Genomic DNA, 23,080 nt, shown 5'->3' on the forward strand with positions numbered 1-23,080 from the left:
AACTGATCCTAAATACTCAAATGACTATAAGAATGAAATGTATGAAGAGGTAAGGCAAAATACTAGGAGAAATTTGAAGAGGGGAAGAACAGGAGCTAGTGATGGGAAAGGTAAAGGTAGTTTCAAAAAAAAAAAAGCAACATGACTGAAATGGTTCCTGAATTCAGCTTTAGAGGAAGAGTGAAGTTAGGCAATTAGGAACCAGAAATAAATACTACAAGTCAATAGAATTCAGAGCAAGTACAGTTTTCATTGATTCTAGATGATGGATATTAAAGTACATTTCTCTCTCTCTTTTTTTTTTTAAAGGTTTTTTCAAGGTAAATGGGGTTAAGTGGCTTGCCCAAGGCCACACAGCTAGGTAATTATTAAGTATCTGAGACCAGATTTGAACCCAGGTACTCCTGACTCCAGGGCCAGTGCTTTATCCATTGTACCACCTAGCTGCCCCTCTCTTCTCTCTTTTAAGAGAAGCACATTTCTTTCCTCTTTATGAAGAAAAGTAAAATAAATACAGAATGTTATGTGTACTATTTTTCACAATTACTATTTGAGTTTTGCTTAACTTTTTTTTTACTGGGTAAAGGTCTATGTAGGAAGAGATACTGGAAAAGAATCGTATCACAACAGAATATATTAACAAATTTTAAAAAATGAGATGTGATGGCTCATCTAAGTCATAACCCCCTTCCCCTTTACAGATTCTAAGGCAACAGAAATTAATTAAACATATTTATTAAGGCTGGCATAGCAATTTTAGATAAATCACATTTATAATACATTATATGTCTTTTCTAATATAGTATACATACAATTCATGGAAATATTGCAGTTCCTTGATTAATCAATGTATATCTGATCTTAAAAAAAATCAATATATCTGAGGTTGTCTTCTTTTACACAGTAAGCCAGGACTGGCTATGTGGTATGTAAGCAATGGACTGGGTATCTAGGCAAGTCTCTCTGTGCCCCCAGGGTCTAATTTTTTCATCTGTAAAATGAGGGAGTTAGATCAATTGATCTTAAAGTTCATTCCAATTCTTAAATTCTATGACTTGGAGAATAATTTTTATCTTGTTATTTGTATCTGCTTTTTTGACATATTATTCATCATGTATGATCCTTGGTATGGAACAGAACTATCAATTTTAGTAGTATGATTCCCCCAGAGAGAAAAGGATTGGAGAATTAGAAGAAACTACAGAGGCGATCAAGTCAAACTCACATTGTTTATAATTAGAAAAGCTACAGTCCCAGGGAAATTAAGTGATTTGTCTGAGGTCACACAAGTGACTAGTATTTGGCACAGCCAGGATTAGAACCCAGGACTTCTGTTTACAAATCCAACATTTTTTCCATGTAGTTTTTAAGAAAGAAGTCTGGTGAAAAATGCAAACTATATATATGTATTACAAAAATATTGGTACTACTAGAAATAAGTTATTAAAAAGAGGGTACCAAATTCAACTGCAGTGATACTGAATAACATTTCACAATTTCGCATATAATTTTTATTTTTAAACTAAAATGTTAATCAAAAATGAAAATCTCTTATTTTTGATTGAAATACAAATACCTAATATTCAAAAGAAGGCTCTGAAAACTCAATAAAGTGCAATGTGAAATTACAACCTGGAAACAGTGGTATTTTAAAGAAATCAAAAGCAATATTCAAAATTTCTTTAAGTAATTTATTTTTAAACTTACCATGTTAACACAACAATATACTTTCAAAGCAAATGTATATATTTCCCAGAATGTAGAACTATACAATAATTATTCAATAATTAAAATATTTATACAGGATTATTTCTGAGGTTTGTTGCAACTGCCATTTCTAAAATCACATGAGCCAGTCAGTCGAAAGAAAAAAGAAGGCTGCCCTTTCATTTTTAAAGTGCTTATTTACCATATCCAAAAGTAATGACTTTCATGACTACTTAGCCATGAAGCCACAACTTAGAATATCAAAGCTGTCATTCTCTAAACTTTGGACATGTAAAGTGGTTTTATTAGCATTAATAAAAGATTGCTTTCAACAGAATTCAATCATATGATTCTTCAAATCAAGATAATGCTATTAGGAACAGCAAGGAAGGTGGCAGCTGAACAAATCCAGAAAGTTTAGGAATAGAACCCAGGAAAGAACAAAAAATTCTGTTAAACAACCAAGAACCAGCCCTTCTTTCATATACCATACATATAACTTGACAAGGAAATAAAGCCTTTTACTATTTTACCAAAAATTAATGTCTGCAAAGAACATCTGTCATATTCTCTTTAGCAAAATGAAAAAAAAAGCATCAATAAAGAACCCTAACTCTAAAAACCTGAGAATAGCTGCCAAATACCAACACTAAGCTATTTTTTTTGCAAGGCAAATGGGGTTAAGTGGCTTGCCCAAGACCACACAGCTAGGTAATTATTAAGTGTCTGAGGCCAGATTTGAACTCAGGTACTTCTGACTCCAAGGCTGGTGCTCTATCCACTTCACCACCTAGATGCCCCTAAGCTATTTTTTTAAAGTTAAAGTGAACATTAGAAAAGATTGACTTTTAAAAAAAAAACCTGGGGAAATTTCTAACTTCATTTCAACTACATCATATACATTTCACAGAATTATGAAAATTAAAGTATTACATTAATATACCACAGTTAACTTAAGTTTGTCATTAAGCACTAATAACTTAACAATATTAAATTAAATATTATCTGAGTCACTTATTTTGCTGTAACTAAAGTGGTATGGATTTCCTTTGTCTCACTTCCTCCCTCAAACCACTCCCATGTCTATTCAGTAGCCTAACACAAAAAATTCAATATAAAGCTACATTTTTAGAATGGCATAATTATGTTTTCATTTGATTTAATGTTGTAATAAAGCAATAATGTGCCAAGCATTAAAATTTTATTAAAAATGCAGCTCCTTTTTGTAAAGAATATTTTTGCCCTGAATATTAAAACAATTTGCAGTAGTTAAATAATACCAATTTGTTTTAAAATAAAGACAAAAACATAATGTTAAATACTGTTTTTAAAAGGCATATAAGAACAAGGCAATTACTATAACCCTTCTAGATTTACATACAAATGTGTTTTATCTTCTTTTATAAATTATTGAAAAAGTTTAAAGTTAAGCAGTTTCAAAAATTACATTAGTAAAAGTAGAAATTTTAGTTAAACATTGTATGCAGATGTCCAAGAGATTAACTATATCTAAGTAAATACTGAACAGTACTACAGTCAAGGGTAATTATAACTTTTGCTGAATTCTATTTACAACAAATGTGAAATGGCTGGCATACTCATGCCTCTCAGTGATATGCTTAACATTGTTTAACTAAAGGAATTCTTATTGCTTATATAAAAGGGAATATATTTTCTTCTCTAAATTTTGGATGCAAACCATTAAGATCAATAAATAAAAGATTTGATAATTATAAATCAAATAACCTAAATTTCAAAATTGCTTATTTTCCTATTTAAGATATTTGTCCTATAAAGGGTTAAATAGGATCCATATGCCTTTAAACAAGAACTACTCTCACATTTTATTTGTGTTACTATACATTATACATTGCAAGAGATAATTATTGCCACACATGGCAACTTCAAAAACCTTAAACCAAAAAGACAACAAAGTAAGGTATACAAAAACTATAGAAGGAGTTTAGTCTCATTTTAAAATGAGCTTAATGGGGCAGCCAGGTGGTGCAGTGGATAGAGCACCGGCCCTGGAGTCAGGAGTACCTGAATTCAAATTCAGCCTCAGACCCTTAATAATTACCTAGCTGTGTGGACTTGGGCAAGCCACTTTACCCTATTGCCTTGCAAAAAACCCTAAAAAATAATAAAATAAAATAAAATGAGCTTAAAATTCTCATAGTCCTATAGTCAAGAATCTTAACTATATTAGGACTTTTAACTAACTCATTTAGCAGTCAGTAATAGAACTGTTGATTAAAATATAAATGGATTTGTTATCTTCTCTCTTCGTAGGTTAGATCCTCCATCAATCATTTACAAGATATAATTTCAGTTCATCTTTTTTCGACTTTAGTTTGAATTTTCTTGAATGCTTATGAAGCTGGTACTGGATTTAAGACGCTTAGCTAAATGAATTAAAAAATAAAAGTTAAAATTCAAGTCTACCCAATCGATTACTCCTACCATATCTCTCCACTGATCTCTGAGTGACTGGCAATTCCAATTCCTTGAACTCCTTGGATTTATACCCAAATATCACCAGAATAATATTGCCATACAAAACATTTCTGTTTCAGGAAGAACCTTGGGGTCACTGAAAAGTGTTGAGCAATTTCCCAAATACAAACCAGCCTACTCTCTTCTTCCTAATTACCTCTGGGATCATCTATCATCTCCTTGTCCATCTGCAGTGTCTCACCAAGACAGATTATTAACAGACTTGCTCTGTATAATTTATGTTATATATCATAGTTACATATTATAGTCTGAATATAGGCATTCTTCATTCACATTTTTAATAATTGGAGAGTTAAGCCAAAGTCTTTGAAGTCATTATGGAGCTCATTGAGAAAGTTCTTCCATGTCAAGTGTTTAAAGTTATCAATCCAAAGCCACCTGCAAATAGAAGCATCTAGAAACCTGTATGATTGGAAGGAAATATCTCTTCCACCTGGAATTTGTGTTGTAGTTCACTATGACCATGACAAACATCTTGAATGAGCATCTAGCTCATTTGATGCCTTGCTTGAGCTAGATAACAAATTAACCAAAGTTTTCTCTGGTGTTAATCACTGTGCTAAAGGCAGCCCCTACTCTCAAGAAGCTCCATGTCTAATGAGGAAGGCAACATGCAAACAACTGTGTACAAACAGGCTACAAACTGGATAAACTGGAAATAATCATCAGAAGAAAGACATTCAGATTAAGGCAGCTCAGGAAAGGCTTCCTTATTGGTGAGATTTTAACTGGTACTTGAAAGGAAGCCAGGAAAACCAGAAGGAAGAGACAAGGAAAACCATTCCAGGAATAAAGGGCAGCCCCTAAAAATGTAGAGGTGAAAGGATCCTTATATTTTTATCAAGAATGCCCTTGACTTATATGTAAATTACTAAAAAAAAATTTTGCAGAGATAAGTAGACAAATGGTTCAAGAGCTATCCACATTTTTTCCACACAAGCCTATCTTTTAGATATCTTCAGAATCAATCAATCCCTCAATGCCCACAAAATCCTGTCATCTTCAGCATAGAACTAAATCATTTTTATTTAATCCAATTCAAGGTTTTTCTCTTATTTGAGGAAATATAACACTAATATCTAGAAAAGGAAATATATAGCCTATTGTGCACTATTATAACAAGAATTTAAATGTAGGAGCTCCATTGTAATTAAAATTGTTGTAGAAATTATGGCAGATATTTTTCATTTATCAGTTATTGTCGTTTTAATTATTCCTGAAGGCTCTTGAGAATGTCTAGATTAATTGGAACTTAACATATTAAGTTTTCTGTTAACTCAGGGCAGCTAAGTAACACAGTAGCTAGAACACCGGCCCTGGAGTCAGGAGGACCTGAGTTCAAATCCAGCCTGAAAAACTTAATAATTACCTAGCTGTGTGTGACCTTGGGTAAGTTACTTAACCACCCCCACCCCATCCCAAAATAAAAAATTTTCTGTAAATTCACTGCTTCTCATAATTTTATGAGGGAAAACTACTCATAACCTTTCTTATCCTCTATATAATTTCATTACTAAGTTAAAATTTTAAAACTGGTATGGCCTTTGGTTGCCATATCTCTAGGACAAGGAGATGATGAAATGTCTACTGGCTGAGGTAATTTCCAGGCCATTTTTTTTTCTTGCCTCCTCAATATGGTGATTATTTTCAAAGGATCAAAGACTTAGAATCTGAAAGGAACCCAGAAGTCTATATAATAGTTAAATTCTCCTAGGAAATAGTATGTGTTGTGCTCTTTTCTTTAGGCATTTTCCATTTTTTTTACATAACTAAATTGCTTAAATAGCTCAAATCCAAGTTATTTTTTTCATTTCTTACGCTTTCTTCTAATTTGCTAATTCTGATAAGCCAGTATTCTGATGAAAGCTGATTCATAAATGACTGACAGCTATACTGGTAAGTAGTCAATTCAATTTTATTTTTGTGATATTATTTGTTGATTTCCATGTCCAGAACCTTTCAACTAGTCCATTCTTTTGGTATTTTGATTGGATGACTTTTTAAAAATTAAATGCCTAATGATTAATCTTGAAAACATGGAGTTTTAAGAGTCTAAAAGAACTGGCTTTTAAATCTATATTTGATTCTTGCTAGCTATGTGACTTAGTCTCACTATACTTCAGTTTCTTCATTTCTCAAATAAATAATAACTGTAGTACTTATCTCACATGATTGTTGTAAAGATAAAATGAAAAAAAATGTAGTGTTTTGCAAATTTTAAAGTAATGTATATAATTGAATACTCCTAAAGCAATAGTTCTTAACTTTTTCTATGTGTTATGAATCTGACTGGTGGTCTGAGGAAGCCAACAGACCTCTTCTCAGAAAGTTTTTAAATGAATAAAATAAAATACATAGGATTACCAAATGAAACTAATTACTGAATCTTAATTGCCACATCTAATGGCCTTTTCTCAACCCTCATCCTTCTTGATCTTTACATAACTTCTGAAACTGTCGGTTATCGTTTTCTCCTTGATAGATTTTCATGACACTGCTTTCTCCTGAGTCTCCTCCTATTTGTCAGATTGATCTTTATCTCCTTTACTGGATCTTCATCCATACCATTCCCCAAAACAGTGGGGGTCCCCCAAAATTTTGTTCTTAGTCTTCTCTTTTCCTTTTATATTGCTGATATCATTAGCTCCCAAGGGGTCCAATATAATCTTTTTGTTTTGTTTTGTTTCTTTTGTAAGGCAATGGGGTTAAATGACTTGCTCAAGGTTACATTATTAAGTGTCTAAGACCAGATTTGAATTCTGGTCCTCCTGATCCCAGGACTGCTCTATCCAGTGCACCACCTACCTAGTTGCCCTCACCAATATAATTTCTATGCAGGTAACTGTCACACACAGTGGTCCAGTCCTAATCTCCCTCCAAACTTTTAATTTCCCATTCCTGTCTTTAAGAAATCCAGAAATAAGTATCTTAGACAACTTCAACTCAATATGTCCGAAACTGACCTCATGATCTTTCCACTTCCATAAATATGCTCCTCTTCCTAATTTTTCTTTTACTGGTGAGAGTACTGCTATCTTTCCAGACAACCAGGCTAGGAATGGTTCTCAGCTCCTAATTTTCTTTCACCCTAGTAAAGGCCTCACTCCTAAATGACCTGCTGGTTGATCTCCCTGCCCATGTCTCTCACCACTCCAATCCATCCTCTAGTCAACTATCAAACTGATCTTCCTAAAATGCAGGCCTAATCACAATCTCTCCTACAGTAAACTCCAAGGGCACCCTATTACCCCTAAGATCAAATATAAAATTCTTTTCTTAGCATTTAGATCCCCTAACAACTTGGCTCCTCCCTACTTTTGCTCCACATACTCCATACTCTTCAACAAACTGCTCCATCCCTCTACTTCAAGCATTTCCCTGGCTGTCCCCCATTTCTGGAACACACTCCTTCCTAGTTTCCCCAGCTTCCTTCACATCTCAACTAATACCCTCCATTTCTTCTTTTTCCTCTAATTGAAAAGGAAATTGCTAACTTATATTTTGGCCTTTAAATATTCTTCATAAACAAATAAACCAGGGGCAGCCAGGTGGTGCAATGAATAGAACATGGGTCCTGGAGTCAGGAGGACCTGAGATCAAATGCGGCCTCAGACACTTAATTACCTAGCTATAGCTATGTGACTCTAGGCAAGTCACTTAACCCCACTGCCTTGCAAAATAAAAAAAAAAACCCAAAACAAATAAACCCAAATGAATTTGCTGAGATAAAGCAAATCTTTCAAAGCAGCTAAAGTCATACTTCCTGTAAGAAGTCTTCCCCAGTCATTTTTATGCCTTACATCTGAGTTTACTCTCAAAGTATTCTCTCTATGACTTATTTATACATAATTATTTGCATTTTTGTCTCCTCTATTAGACTGTGCACTCCTTGAGAAGCTTTTTTTTTAAACTTTGTATCCTTAGGGCTTTGCCTAGCCTATAGTAGGAGCTTAATAACGACAGAATCACAGTACTGACTGTACATCCTCATCCATCCTCTCCCACTGGATCTCAAGAAAGTCCACCCCAGGACCCTTGGTTCTTCTATATATGATTTCACTCTATCCCAAACCAAGCACCACACTACTTTCCAGATAGTTTCAAACCATGTCACTCAAGCTCCCTTTTATGTATTTTCCCCCCCTTAAAATATAAGCTCCTTGAAGAAAGGAACAATCCAGCTTGCCTGTATTTGTGTTAGCACTGCCTAGCACAGTGCCAAGCATACAGTCGGGGCTTAAGAAATGCTTGGTCATTTATTCACTCTTAATGCTACTTACGCTGAATGAGTTTTCTTTTCTTTTGCTCCGAGTGAAGAAAGCTACTAAGATAGAAAACTACTGGCAAGAAGAGAATGAAGACTGAGACAGCAATAACAGGAACTGTATCCCTGCAGAGAACTGAACAGTTAAAAGTTCGACTCCAAAGTTTTCGAGTAATATTCATCTGAAATATTAAAAATAATAATATGAAACATAACAAACATATGTCATTCATGTACTCTTGGAAATGATTTTTGTTCTTAAGATGTTTTGGATTCAGAACACATCTATAACCTAAAAATCTATTGACAACCAAGTAAAAATTTAATACACCTGAGAATTAAAGTTGGCTTCCCTTTAAGTCATTTTATTCATGTTGTCATAAAGAAATTTCAATGTCCCAGGTTCAAAATAATTTTCAAAAGATCCTCAAACTAGTCATGTTCTTTTAAAAGACTTTGGGTTTCAAACAGAAGTAGATAAAACTGGATGCTAAGAATACAGATATTTCTGCGTTGGTGTTTGTTTGTTTTTTTACCAACTTATATTTCACTAATCTAATTATCCAAGTTCCTAAATAACATCCATATTTCATTTTTCCCTTCCTTGATATTACATTTCTCACTTCTAGTTTACCAACTTCAGGTATTAATTTTTCCATTTCAGTTGATATTCACCATAAGCAACATGAAACCAGCTTTGTAGGGCATAGCACAGTTGTCTGTACATAGTAGGTACTCAGATATTTGCATTAATTGATAAAGTAACCCTTTACTAATGCACATGCACCACCTAGTGGCAAAATATATCCAAGTTTTACCATTGTAGAAAAAATAAATTGTTTTTAGTTTCACTGAAACTAAATTAGAAATCACTTAGTTTCATGGAAGGCACTGTGGTAAAAATAGAGGCTGTCCCTATCAAATATAAATGTACTAGAGACTAAAATAAAGCTACATAAAAATGTTAGTAAAAAAATCAAAAAGTTCCATTCCTACTTGACACTATCATGTGATTTTAAAAAAGTGAGATGGTATTAAGCACAAGCATAAAACTGTACAGAACCAGATAAAAATATAATGGGGAAATGTTTATCAAAATAAACAAAAATACAATAAAGCAGGTATGTTAATATCTAGTTCTCTAAGTCAATATGTGGCCCTGCAGGGACTCATTTCTATTTGAGTTTGATATCACTGGTAGAGAGGAAAGAATACTGGGTTCAAGAACAAGCTCTGTCACTTCAGAACTAACATAAGAGAAATAGTGAACTTCTCTGGGCACCTTAAATTTCTCATCTATAAAATATGGACAATAATTATCACTTTATAAACTGTGAGATGAAACATTACATAAATGAGTTATTATTCTAGCAACAAGAATTTAAGCAATATGGACAGCAATGTTTAGACGAAAAAATAAAAGGCTCATGAGATGGCAGATTCTATAACAGAGTCATTTCTTTTATATGACAACAGAATCAAAACACTTACGGCATCTTCCACATCAATGCATAGATGTGATTCAAATTCATCCTTATGCTCGCGTTTATTCATTTTTTGCATATCATTATACAAAGTACTAAGATTTTTGTATATTTCCTGGCAGTTTTTGCACACTTCTGTGTAATTTTTTTGCTGGAGAAGACTGGCCACATCTCCCTAAAGAGAACATATAATATATAGATATAACACATTTTAAAACTTCAAGCAACTGTGATTTCATTGTTGTTCTCATTCTTTAAACTGACAAAAATTGTGACTCTTCTATCTTTAGTCCATGATGGATTGCTGTTGCTGAAAATTTATCATCTTGTAATCAACATTCTCATATCAAACCTCTCCAAAATTAGCTTGACTGGTTCTTGAACAAAGACACAGAGTTTTTGAGCCAATTGTTGAAAGCCCTCTCAGCTAGGAGTTCCCTGCTGGAATTTCCCTTTAAGACCCAGAGTCATTTTTATATCACAATGAGGCATGGGAACACAATTTTAGCAAGACATCATACACACACACACACACACACACATATGTATATTACAGAAAATAATCTTACTGTTTTGAAAGATTTGCCTTAGATTTGTTTGAAAAGGAATTTTTTTTTAGGTTGGGGTTTTTTTTTAGGTTTTTTTGTAAGGCAAACGGGGTCAAATGGCTTGCCCAAGGCCACACAGCTAGGTAAATTATTAAGTGCCTGAGGCCAGATTTGAACTCAGGTACTCCTGACTCCAGGATTGGTGCTCTATCTACTGCACCACCTAGCCTCCCTTGAAAAGGATATTTAAAGGTCAAAATATAGTATAAGTTAGCAATTTCCTTTTAAATTAGAAAGAAAAGAATGTAAGTGATGGAGGATATAAGGAACAACTTGAAAACTCTTTCCTTACCACATCTTTTCCCTTTCCTCCCCTCCCTCCACCTGCTATTTGACATGGCACTGTTTAGGTTCCTAATTACTGCTATTACTACATGGTCAAAGAGGAAGATGACAGTGACTTGTCCTTCCCTTCTACCACCCCAGCAACATACTGGAAAGGGCCCCAGTTGCATTCAGAGCAAGATGTGGAATGCCAGAGTCACCACAATCCCTGCTAGGAAAGAAGGCAGCACAACTAGGGGAGTTTTTGTTTTCCTGTTCCACAGGCAAAGTAGCAGCTCCACTTAGGAAAGACATGACATGAAATAAAGCAACACAAAAGAAGGATGACTTCCAATCAATGACATTGAATAGAAATTTCTCATAATGCACATAAAACAGTATTAAAATGGTGTTCTACAACATAAAATAATAAGACTGAGCACACAGAAGTACTATTATCTTGTTCTTTCTGATGTGAAGCTCTTATTTTAGTTAATGATAACATATGCACCAAATTAAGAGGTTTTTGTTCGTTTAAATCTTCAGGAAATTAGCAATCACACAACAAGCTAGTCCGGGATTTGGTGCTTATCTCCTTCATAACCAACCACTGAGAAGAATAAACTGAATAGTATTGTTCTTGAGAAGTAAAAAATGATGACTAAATTATAGGCAATGCATTCTAGAACAAATAATCACAACAGGACATTGAACCTTTCTAAATAACAATGAAAATCAAAGAAAAAGAACTAAAAAAGGAAAAAACAATTATTTACTAATAATTGTGTCTTTAACAAACTTTCATATATATATGTGTATACACACACACACACACACACATCTGAATTACAAATGGTTTGTGCTTGCCATGTCATTAGATAAGCAGCCTCAAAATCGAAGGTTGCTATGTATCTATATTCCATATATTATCTATAATCTCATGTTAACTGAGTCTCCATAATTACTTTTATCAATCTCTTATTTTCTAAAATCAGTGGCATTTTCTCAGTCCTTATTTAGTCTTCTTGATATTTCTAAATAATCTATTACAGTTGACCATCTTCCCCTGTTTATTTTTCCACTCTGCATTTTTCTGACACTATCTTTTAGTTCTTGTTCTACCTGTCTGGCCTCAGTATTGTTTATTGAAACATCATTAAAATCCTACCCCCAAACTGTGGATATATCCCCAAACTTAGTCCTAGGTCTTCTCTTTTTCCTCTCTCTATGTAACCTCATCCACTTTAATGTGTTTAATTATTTTTAAGCAGATGACTCTTAGGTCTATATATTAAGCCATATATTCATTTTCTCCTGATATTCAATATCACCAACCTCTGTGTGTGTATGCATGCATGCCACTCGCATGTGCATGTATGTGTAAACATATCAACAACCTCTTAGGAATCCTATATACAAGTCAAACATAAACTGTCCAAAACAGAATTCTTTAGCTTTTTTCCAAAATCTATCTTCCTTCCTTCCTTCCTTATTTCTATTAAGAGCACCATCTTTCCCCCTGCCAGGTTTACATCTTGACTCAGCCTTCCTCCCTCTCTCCCTCTCTCCCTCCCTCCCTCTCCCTCCCTCCCTCCCTCCCTCCCTCCCTCCCTCTCCCTCTCCCTCTCCCTCTCCCTCTCCCTCTCCCTCTCCCTCTCTCTCTCTCTATATATATATATCCAATCACAGAAATGGGAGATGGAATGCTATGTATATAATTATATGTAACAGAGAGTAGTTCAGTATGGTTGGATGGTAAAGGGAAAAAGAAAGTAATATAAATCCTGGGGTAGTTAGTCACATCATTGCTAATTTCCTAAAGATTTTTATTGGGCCTTCAACAAAATTAGGAAGTTTAGTAGAGGGATAGATATCAGATATAGAGAAAATAATGAGTTGTGCTGTAAATTTGTTAAATTTGAAATATCTCTGTGACATCCAGTTTGAAATGTCAGATATGCAGTTGGTGATTTGGACTGAGGGAGGTAATATCACCAAGAGAAAAAGAATTAAGATATAAGAGAAGTAAATCTCCAGCCAGGGGGGTGCGTCCTGGAGCAAAAAAGAACAAGAATAGTGGAAGGAAATACCAAAGAGAAGATGATAGAATCAACAGTGACAAATACTGAAGAAAGGTCAAAAAGGTAAGGTCTTAAAAGAAAAAATCAAGAAAAAGTCATCAGATTTGTCAATTAAGAGAACACTGGCATTTCTGGAAAAAATAATTTCAACTAAGTGATGAACATGGAAGTCACTGAAAACAAAGTTGAAGAGTTAAGTGTCATGAAAGAAGTGTTGAAGTTGTGAGCACAGATAGTCATTTCTTTTCTTTCTTTCTTTTTTTTGGGGGGGGGGTTGCAAGGCAATAGGGTTAAGTGACTTCCCCAATGTCATATAGCTAGATAATTATTGTCTTAGATAGCCTTTTCTAAGAGCTTGCCTGAGAAAGGAAAAGAGAATAGATAACAGTTTGAGGGGAATGATAGGATCTCGTTTTTAAAAAGATGGGATATATGCTTGGGCATATTTGAAGGCAGAAGTAAAAGTACCAGTAGAGATATCAAAGATTAGAAAAGATGATTAAGAGGGCAATCTAGTGAAAAAGTTGGGATGGTATATAAAGGCAAGGGTACATATTAGAGGGCTGGACCTTACCAAGAAAACTGTCAGTTCACTATTAGACTTGGGGAAAGAAGAAGAGAGTGGAGGATCAAATGGTTTAGGAATGTCAAAGGGCTTAGGAACAAAAAGAGAAGGGGGGAAAAAAGAGAGCTGATAACCTCAATTTTCTGAATAAAGTACGATGAGGTAAGGTCCTTGACTGAAAGAGGTAAGGAGAAAGAAAAGTGTGAGGAATCTTAATGAAAAGAAAGGTCTGGAACAGTTTCTATGGAGAATGAAAGAGGGAATCAATTAGGAGGAATAAAAGGAAATCCTTGCTATGATGAGGGCCCAAATGATGTTAGACAATGCAAATCTGTAGTACTTCCAATGAGTTTAGTTATGTTTATGTGGCACTTATTTTATATGTATTTTTCATCTTCTAGCATTAGAATGTAAGCTTTCTGCCAGCAAAGATTTTTTTTCTACCTGTATTCCCAATACCTAGGACAATAACCTGGTCTACAGTAGACCCTTGATACTTACTGAGTATTATTAGAATATAAGCTCACAGTACCCTGCCATTTATTGGCCTGTAGGTATATCTTATCCTATTTTGTAAAACAAACTGTAAACTCCACAAATTAATCATCCCACAAATAAAATTTGGTCCAGCCTGTGCTGACTCTTAACCCAAAATGTTTTTGGTCAGAGACAAAGAAGATTCGATTGCTATAGTGCTATATCACATATCACCTACCCTTCTCCCCCCAAAGCAAAAGATGATGTACATTCCAGGATATCCTACTATCAATATACATATAAAATAGCTTACTAAATTACAGAGGCTAAACATCCAAAAGACAAATATTGAATGTGAGCCTATAAAATGTTATGTTATCAGTCTTCTGTCTTTTCTGTTTCCTAGATTGATGGTTTTTCTTCTCAAGTTCAATGTTGTTGATCTGGTCTGTTTAACCTTCTGATTTCTCCTCCTTTAATTCCTTTTCTAGGTTACAGGATCAGGCAAGATCATAAATTTAGAGGAAAAGGAACCCTGAAGATCACAGAGTTCAGCCCATCATCATTTTATAGAAGAGAAAACAGGATCAAAAAAATGTTCAAAGTCACTGAACACAAATTAAGGCCTGGAAAACTGACATCCCTTAAATTAAAGACCATATGCCAGCTCCATTAAGTTTTTCTGAACTCTCTAAACTAAATATGATTCTCTGAATACCCAGAGGTTCATGAGACATCTTAACATTACATAAAATGATAACTATTTCCAAAACCGTATCAAGGTAAATTATTAAATAAAAAAGATAATAGACATTAACTGAACAAATTCATTTAATGGATCATTCTACTTCCTTCAATGAATTAAGAGAAGATTATCTAACACATACACACTAAAGTTAAATATGTGCAATAGGAAATAATACTATTAGTGGGTTGAATCGTATTGTCAGTAAAAAGTTTAAAATACCTGAAGGTTATGCTCAAAACATGCCAAAGTATGATTGAATAGATCAAGAAAATTAATTGTACTGTTTGATAGTTCTTCATTATTATTCATTAAACAATCTGTTAAAAAAAAACAACAAACCATATTTTATTTTACAAAAATTATTTAGTCAATTTTTTCAAAATTGGTAAAGTCACAATACATTCTGAATTGCTTCATATTAAAATAACTATTTATCTGATGTCATCAAGGAATAATAGATTCTACACAATGAGTTTTTTTGGTAACTTCTCTCTTTGAACATTTAATACTTCTTATCTAACCATTGTTGATGGAAATCTTTCTAATATAAAGTACACACCTCTTATTTTCTAAAGCACAGTCTTCTAAAGTTTAAGAAGGTCTTAAAATCTCAGGGTTAATTATTAATAGTAATCATTTTACTCTATTGTAGAGGTACTCAGGATTGTAGCTATTTTGCCTCTTTGTAAATGTAAAGTTCTGATTACTACTCAAAATTTTTCTTTCTACAATGTTTCTATTTCTTCTCTATTAGCTGTCATTTTTTTTGCTGCTCTTAGTAAAAACTCCATTTCTAATTAACTGGGAAACTAGATTACTTTGCACATGACTTTAACTATAATGTAAGGTGTCTAAAATGAGGGAGAAAAAAAAAGCTCTTGATAAGGATCTAAGGGGTTCTACTATTAGTAAAATAAACAACTTTTACGCATGCTATTTAATGATTCAAGCATCTTTTTGCTTACTTTGTGCTCTCACTTATAATCTAAGCAGATAAGTGCTCTTGAGATACTCTATTTTATATATCTTATATAAAGATATATCTTATATAGAGATATTATATAGAGTTAAGTAAATGTTATATTTTCCTTGCTTTCCTCTCTAAGACATTAAATGTAATTTTTAATCTTTTGAGTTATTAAGCAGTTTAAAGCAAATTTAACCCCAACCATTGCTTCATCTCTAAAACAAAGCTTTCCTTGTTCCTCACTCCCCCATCATCCTATCACATTTAAAGCCAATTAACTCTGCAAAGTTTATATAACATGTTAAGAATAACATGTTTATTTTATAGTTTCATTTAATACCTTACATTTTCCAGAGTTCTAAAACACTTTTACTTTGAAATACAACTAGATCTCTTGACACTCCTAACCTGTGTTGTTTGCATTGAACCATGTTGCCATTTAGTACTTGTAATGAGAAAAGTTCAATTAAGTAGTTTCAAATAGTTAAATTAAAATCTGTTATCTATAATTCAGAATCATGATAAAATATTAAATGGAAATAATTACTTACTTGCACAATTTGCTTCCTTCCATGTGGTATTAAAAAACTCAGATAGAATCACTACAATTTGCATCCTGTCTGACATCAAGAGATTTTTGGCACAATTATGGCTCTCTGACATATTCTAGAATGAAGAAGAAAAATAGTGAAGGGCAAATAAAACAATATATTCGAGTTTTTTTATATTTTACTTTTTTCCAATTACAGCATTTTTTTAAGGTTTTGAATTCCACATTTTTTTTCTCCCTCCCTTCTCAAGATAGTAAGTAATCTGATGTGGGTTATATGTGTGCAATTATGTTCAACATATTTTCATATTAGTCAAGTTCTGAAAGAAGAATCAGAACAAAGGAAAAACCATGAGAAAAAAAATTTAAAAAATGAAAATAGAATGCTTTGGTTTGTGTTCTGACTTCATAGTTCTTTATCTAGATGTGGATGTTATTTTCCATCACTTCTTTTGGAATTATTGTTGAGAAAAGCTAAGTCTATCATAATTGACCATTACACAATATTGCTGATATTGTAATACAATGTTCTCCTGGTTCTATTACCTCACTCAGCATCAGTTCATGTTCAGTCTTTCCAAGTTTTTCTGTAAATCTTCTGGTCATGATTTCTTACAGAACAGTATTCTATCACACACACACACACACACACACACACACAAACACAGCTTGTTCATCCATTCCTCAATTGATGGGCATCTCCTCAATTTCCAATTCTTTGCTACCACAAATAAAGAGCTACTAAAATATTTTTTTTTGGTCCTTTTCCCTTATGATTTAATGGTAAGCATAGTTTTATTGTCCTTTGGGCATAGTTCCAAATTGCTGTCTAGAATTGTTCAACCAATTCACATTTCCACCAACAGTGCATTAGTACTCCAGTCCCCCCCCCCCAACATCTATCATTTTTGGTCTTATTAGTCAATCTGATATGTATAAGGAGGTACTTCAGAGTAGTTTTAATTTGCATTCTCTAATCAATAGTAATTTAGAGCATTTTTTGATATTATAGACAGCTTTAACTTCATCTGAAAACTGCTGTGAGAACCTTTGATCATTTATCAATTGGGGGAATGACCTGTAATCTATGCATTTGACCCCATTCTCTATATATTGTAGAAATGAGACCTTTTTCAGAAACACTGGCTTTAAAAATGGTTCCCCAGCTTTCTGCTTTCTTTCTAATCTGGGTTGCATTGGTTTTGTTCATGTAAAACCTCGAGTTGAATGTAATCAAAATTATCCATTTTGAAAATTTCTAACTTTTTATCTCGTTTGATCAGAAATTAGTCCTTTCTCCATAAATTTAACAGATAAACTATTCCTTGTTTTCCTAACCCTTTGTCTTAATTATGTATCCATTTCAACTTTATTTTAATATAGGATGTGAGACATTGGTCTACGCTCAATTTCTGTCATACTGTTTTCCAGTCTTCCCAGCAGGTTTTTCAAATAGTGAACTATCCCAGAAGCTGTTCTGTTCTTCCAGATGAATTTTATTATTTTTTCTAGCTCTACAAAATATTTTAGGTACTTTGACTGATATAGCACTGAAAACATAGACTGAGGAAAAATTATCATTTTTATTAGCTTGCCTTACCCATGAGCAATTGATATTTTCTCAACTGTTTAGATCTGGTTTTATTTGTTTGAAAAGTATTTTATAATTGTGTTCAAATTAGTTACTAGGTTTGTCTTGACAGACTCCCAAGTATTATACGTTGTCTACAGTTACTTTGTTGTTTGTTTTTTGCAAGGTAATGGGGTTAAGTCCAAGATCATAGAGCTAAAGTATCAAGTGTCTGAGGTCAGATTTTGACTTCAGGGCTGTACTCTATCCACTGTGCTGCCCCATCTACAGATACTTTAAAAATAGAATTTCTCTTTCAAGCTCTTGTTGCTGGGTTTTGTTGGTAATATACAGAATTATGTGGGTTTGTTTTACATCCTGCAACTTTGCTAAAGTTGTTGATTGCTTCAAGTAGTTGTTTTTTAGTTGATTTTCTAGAATTCTCTAAGTATACCATCATATCATCTGCAAAGAAAGTTTTATTTCCTCATTGCCTATTCTAATACCTCCAATTTCTCTTTTTTTCTCTTACTGTTAAAATTACATTTCTAGTACAATACTGAATAATAGTGGTGGTAATGGGCATCTTTGTTTTTACCCTTGATTTTAGTGTGAATGCTTCTAGCTTATCCCTATTACGTGTAAATACTTACTGATAGTTTTACTTAGATACTGCTCATCATTTTAAGAAAAAATCCAGGGGCAGCTAGGTAGAGCACTGGCCTTGGAGTCAGGAGTACCTGAGTTCAAATCCAAACTCAGACACTTATTAATTACCTAGCCCTGTGGCCTTGGGCTAGCCACTTAACCCCATTGCCTTGCAAAATCTAAAAAAAAAAAATCCATTTATCCCTATTTTCTATTTCCTTTTAGTTTAAAACACACACACACATACAATTTTTTTTGTTTATTCAAACAGACTATTGGAAATGTCAATTCTTTTATAAATGCTATATGATTATCACCATTCATTTAATAAAATGACCATTTGCATAGTGTTTTTCAGTTTTAAAAAGTGCTTTCTTCAAAACCATTCTATAAGACAAAGAAGCAGAATGAGAATATTTCCACCACCAATAGAGATGAGAAGTTGGATGATTTATCCTACTATCAGATTTGTATAACCAAGTTGTAGAAAAGTGAAAATAAAATAAATGAAAAGAATAAACTGGTTAGTTTTTGAAAGAAATACATAATTGGAAATTCCTGTGACTATCAAAGCAAACATCTGAGGGATCCAGGTCAAAAAAAGAATGGCGCAAGTAGTCAAAAACAAAGCATTCAGATTCCACAGAATCATAGTCAGAATTATATAAGACTTGGTAGTTACCAATAAAAAAGAGAGAAAATTCTGGAATATGACATTTTAAAAGACAAAAGATAAAGGTTTATTACCAAGAATTACTTACTTGCCATGTAAAACTGAATATACATTGGGTAAAAATGCAAAAGCCAGTTGGGTAGCATAACTAGGTAAAATAGTGAAAAGCATGTTGGATTTAGATTAAGGTAGACCTGAATTCAAATCCTATTCAGATACTTCCTTGCTATGTGATCTTGGATAAGTAGCTATTCAGTTTGAGAAAGGACAACGGATGTAATAATCAATAGTTTAAGTAAACTGAGAAGGAAAGGAGGAAAAATCATTAAACAATGCACAGGTAAGAGAGTGCTATGGACATTAATTCTTTAACCACAAAAACTTCAATTCAACATTTATTACAAAAAGATATTGAATTGTATCATAAGAAACTGTAAAATTGGCAAGATGAGCCCAAGTACCACAAACTGAAAAAAACTAAGACAGTAGGGGGAAATATGATTTTACTATGGCAACTCAAAATAATTTTCTGTAGGTCTATTTTCATAAAATGTTTGAAAAACAATAATGAAATACCCTACTCACTTTCCTTTTCACATTTTTTAAGTCTTTCCCATTTTTTGTAAGGAATGGCCTATTCAAAAATCAGCATTATTTAAAATGACAAAAGTTAAAGAAGCTGTTTTTAAAGGGTCATTTTTCTATTACATGCTTGTCCCAAAAGAGCCTTTGCTTTTCAAAAATACTGTTGTTTCTATATACCAGTACCAAAATTTAATTAAAATAGGGTAGCTGAATTATCATAAAAATGACCAAAAAAGGGTACTTGTTTTCATCTTCAGCACTAACATCTGCTTTTTTTGTCACATGAACCAGAAGAAAATATGATGCAGAGTATTACTAAATATAACAATTTTCAAAATTTTCCAAACATTTTAATAATGATGGAAACAAACAGTACAGCTAGTTATTACAGAATTCCCTAAATTAGTTCATGCTTGATTCTATCCTCATCTTAACACCTATGTCACTAAGTCCTTAAGATTCTTCCATAGTTAAACTTTTTTTTTTTTAGGGCTTTTGCAAGGCAAATGGGGTTAAGTGGCTTGCCCAAGGCCACACAGCTAGGTAATTATTAAGTGTCTGAGGCTGGATTTGAACACAGGGACTCCTGACTCCAGGGCTGGTGTTCTATTCACTGTGCCACCTAGCTGCCCCCAGTTAAACCTCTTAAAAGTATGCTTTCCTTTCTACTCCATAAACTATGATCTAGAGACCTTTGCCATTCCAGACTTGGAATCATGTCATCAGTCTTCTGATTTCCCTGCCCTAATACAGTCTATTCACTATTCCTAAATACTATTTTGCATGGCAACTCCAGCCAAATTATCTTTGGTCTATGTATTAAGGAGCCAAGAAAAGTTGAAACTCCTTGGTCCTGTACTCAAAGGTACTCTATAATCTAGCCCCAAACTAATGTAATGAAAATACAGAATTTTGGGCTGGCTAGGTGGCGCAGTAGATAGAGCACCAGCCCTGGAGTCAGGAGTCCCTGAGTTCAAAACCGGCATCAGACACTTAATAATTACCTAGCTGTGTGGCCTTGGGCAAGCCGCTTAACCTCATTTTCCTTGCAAAAACGAAAAAAAGCATGTGATTTGGTAAAACAAAATGCTCCCTTTAAAGGCTCTCTTTCAACAAGTGCTTCCCACGGATATTAATACTGTCCAAGATTACTTTAAAGATAAAAAATAAAGATAACCCTGATTGACAACCTTCATTTATTAATATCAAGTTACAAAACTGGCAGAAATACGCTTGTAGGGGCGGCTAGGTAGCACATTGGAGTCAGGAGTACCTGGGTTTACTTAATAATTACCGAGCTGTGTGGCCTTGGGCAAGCCGCTTAACCCCATTTGCCTTGCAAAAACCTAAAAAAAAAAACAAAAACAGCATTTGACAACAAAGAATCTAGGTTCGATTCTGCATAGCATCTGTAGGACCTTAGTGGGATACCTCTATCATCTTTCTGAGCCGCAGTTTCTTAATCCTTAAGCAGCAGTATGAGAAGAGATCATTGGTTCTTCCTGCTTCAACTTCCAAGGTATAGATCATTGGTTCTTTCCTGCTTCACCTTCCAAGGTATAGATCATTGGTTCTTCCTGCTTCACCTTCCAAGGTATAGATCATTGGTTCTTCCTGCTTCACCTTCTAAGGTATAGATCATTGGTTCTTCCTGCTTCACCTTCTAAGGTATAGATCATTGGTTCTTCCTGCTTCACCTTCTAAGGTATAGATCATTGGTTCTTCTGCTTCATCTTCTAAGGTATAGATCATTGGTTCTTCCTGCTTCACCTTCTAAGGTATAGATCATTGGTTCTTCCTGCTTCACCTTCTAAGGTATAGATCATTGGTTCTTCCTGCTTTACCTTCCAAGGTATGGGACTGAGGATGGTAAAGCAGGGGCGGCTAGGTGGCACAGTGGATAGAGCACCAGCCTTGGAGTCAGGAGCACCTGGGTTCAAATCCGGTCTCAGACACTTTAAAATAATGACCTAGCTGTGTGGCCTTGGGCAAGCCACTTAACCCTGTTTGCCTTGCAAAAAACTAAAAAAAAAAAAGAGAGAGAGAATGGTAAAGCGTAGCTGGGGCAAGAGTGCACAGGGAAGGAAAACAGCAGAAAAGGCTTTTTACTCTAAAACCCAGCAACCAGGAATTCGAAGTGAAGGTGGGGCAAGAATCCGGGGACTCCAACTACCAAGGCTGACTATTAGCAAGAGAAGAGAGAGGAAAGTCTGTATAAACTGCCATTTTTCCCCGCCCCGCCGCCCCCCGCTCCCCTACCCACCCCGGCGGCTCGGCGGATGGCATCCCACTGGCTGGTGACCTGCCCGAAGAGCCGGAAGCAGCTCTGGCAGAGGCGCACGGGCCGCGCGCTGCGCACCAGGCAGCCCGTCAGCTCCGCGCTGCCCTCGGCGAAGGCCAGCAGCAGCTCCCGGCACTCGGGCTCCAGCTCGGGCAGGTCCGGCGGCGGCGGCGGCAGCGACAGCGGGCCGAGCCCCGGGCCCCGCAGCAGCGACAGGGACAGGTCGTGCGCCTCCAGCAGCCGCCGCTCCGCCCAGGGCCCCGGGGCGGGCGCCACGGAGCCCAGGCCGAGCGCCGGCAGCAGCACGAGCAGCAGCGGCCGCCACAGCGACGCCCCTCGCGACCCCATGGCCGGCTGGCCCCTCGGCGCAGCCCCGGCTGCTCGCGGCCACAGACGCGCCCACCCCGGCTCCCGCTTCCGGTCCCCGCCCGCCCCGCCCCCAGCGAGGGTCACGCGGGAGAGCGTCAGTGCCGGCCCCGCCCCGCCCCCAGCGAGGGTCACGCGGGAGAGCGTCAGTGCCGGCCCCGCCCCCAGCGAGGGTCACGAGGGAGAGCGCCTGTGCCCGCCCCGCCCCCAGCGAGGGTCACGAGGGAGAGCGTCTGTGCCCGCCCCGCCCCCGCGCCTCGGCCAGAACTGAGGGGCTGCAGGACGGCGAAGGGCCTGCGCTTGGGTGTGCGCATGCGCAAGACAGGGGCTGCCACAGCGGCCGAAGAGGCTCGTGGAGGGCGGCCCCAGACGAAGCCCGACACCTTGCTGCGGTCCCTGGAGGAACCTAATATTTGTTGACCCTTCCAACGAGTCTCTGCTTTTTTTATTTATTTTATTTTATTTTGCTTTATTTTACTTTTTTTTTTTAGGTTTTTGCAAGGCAAGGCATTGAGGTTAAGTGGCTTGCCCAAGGCCACACAGCTAGGTCATTATTAAGTGTCCGAGACCGGATTTGAACCCAGGTACTCCTGACTCCAGAGCCGGTGCTCTATCCACTGCGCCACCTAGCCGCCCCCCAAATTTTTATTTTTTTTAATTTTTTTAGTTTTTTGCAAGGCAGTGGGGTTAAGTGGCTTGCCCAAGGCCACACAGCTAGGTTTTGG

General features: G+C 35.7%; 1 protein-coding gene across 1 annotated transcript; it reads right to left on the reverse strand.

Annotated features, from left to right (window-relative positions):
• Positions 1-1,392: 1,392 nt before the first annotated feature.
• On the reverse strand, positions 1,393-22,352 carry OSTM1 (osteoclastogenesis associated transmembrane protein 1). Its single transcript, XM_074187291.1, has 6 exons — positions 21,972-22,352; positions 16,234-16,348; positions 14,935-15,032; positions 9,980-10,147; positions 8,505-8,670; positions 1,393-4,112 (listed from the first exon to the last, which is right to left on the reverse strand). Exons 1-6 carry the CDS (start codon positions 22,335-22,337, stop codon positions 4,057-4,059), a joined length of 969 nt encoding a protein of 322 aa, XP_074043392.1. The 5' UTR covers positions 22,338-22,352; the 3' UTR covers positions 1,393-4,056.
• Between the last annotated feature and the right edge of the window lie 728 nt (positions 22,353-23,080).

Source organism: Macrotis lagotis, chromosome 5 (genome assembly GCF_037893015.1).
Source record: "Macrotis lagotis isolate mMagLag1 chromosome 5, bilby.v1.9.chrom.fasta, whole genome shotgun sequence".
Classification (NCBI taxonomy): domain Eukaryota; kingdom Metazoa; phylum Chordata; class Mammalia; order Peramelemorphia; family Peramelidae; genus Macrotis; species Macrotis lagotis.

Excerpts from the sequence above, each read along its gene's own strand:
- OSTM1 (XM_074187291.1), bottom strand. The coding sequence starts at position 22,337 with ATGGGGTCGCGAGGGGCGTCGCTGTGGCGGCCGCTGCTGCTCGTGCTG. Across the intron at positions 15,033-16,233 it reads GAAGGAAGCAAATTGTGCAA|ATTGTTTAATGAATAATAAT; the intron begins GTAAGTAATTAT and ends TTTTTTTAACAG. Across the intron at positions 4,113-8,504 it reads GAAAAGAAAACTCATTCAGC|CTAAGCGTCTTAAATCCAGT; the intron begins GTAAGTAGCATT and ends TAATTCATTTAG.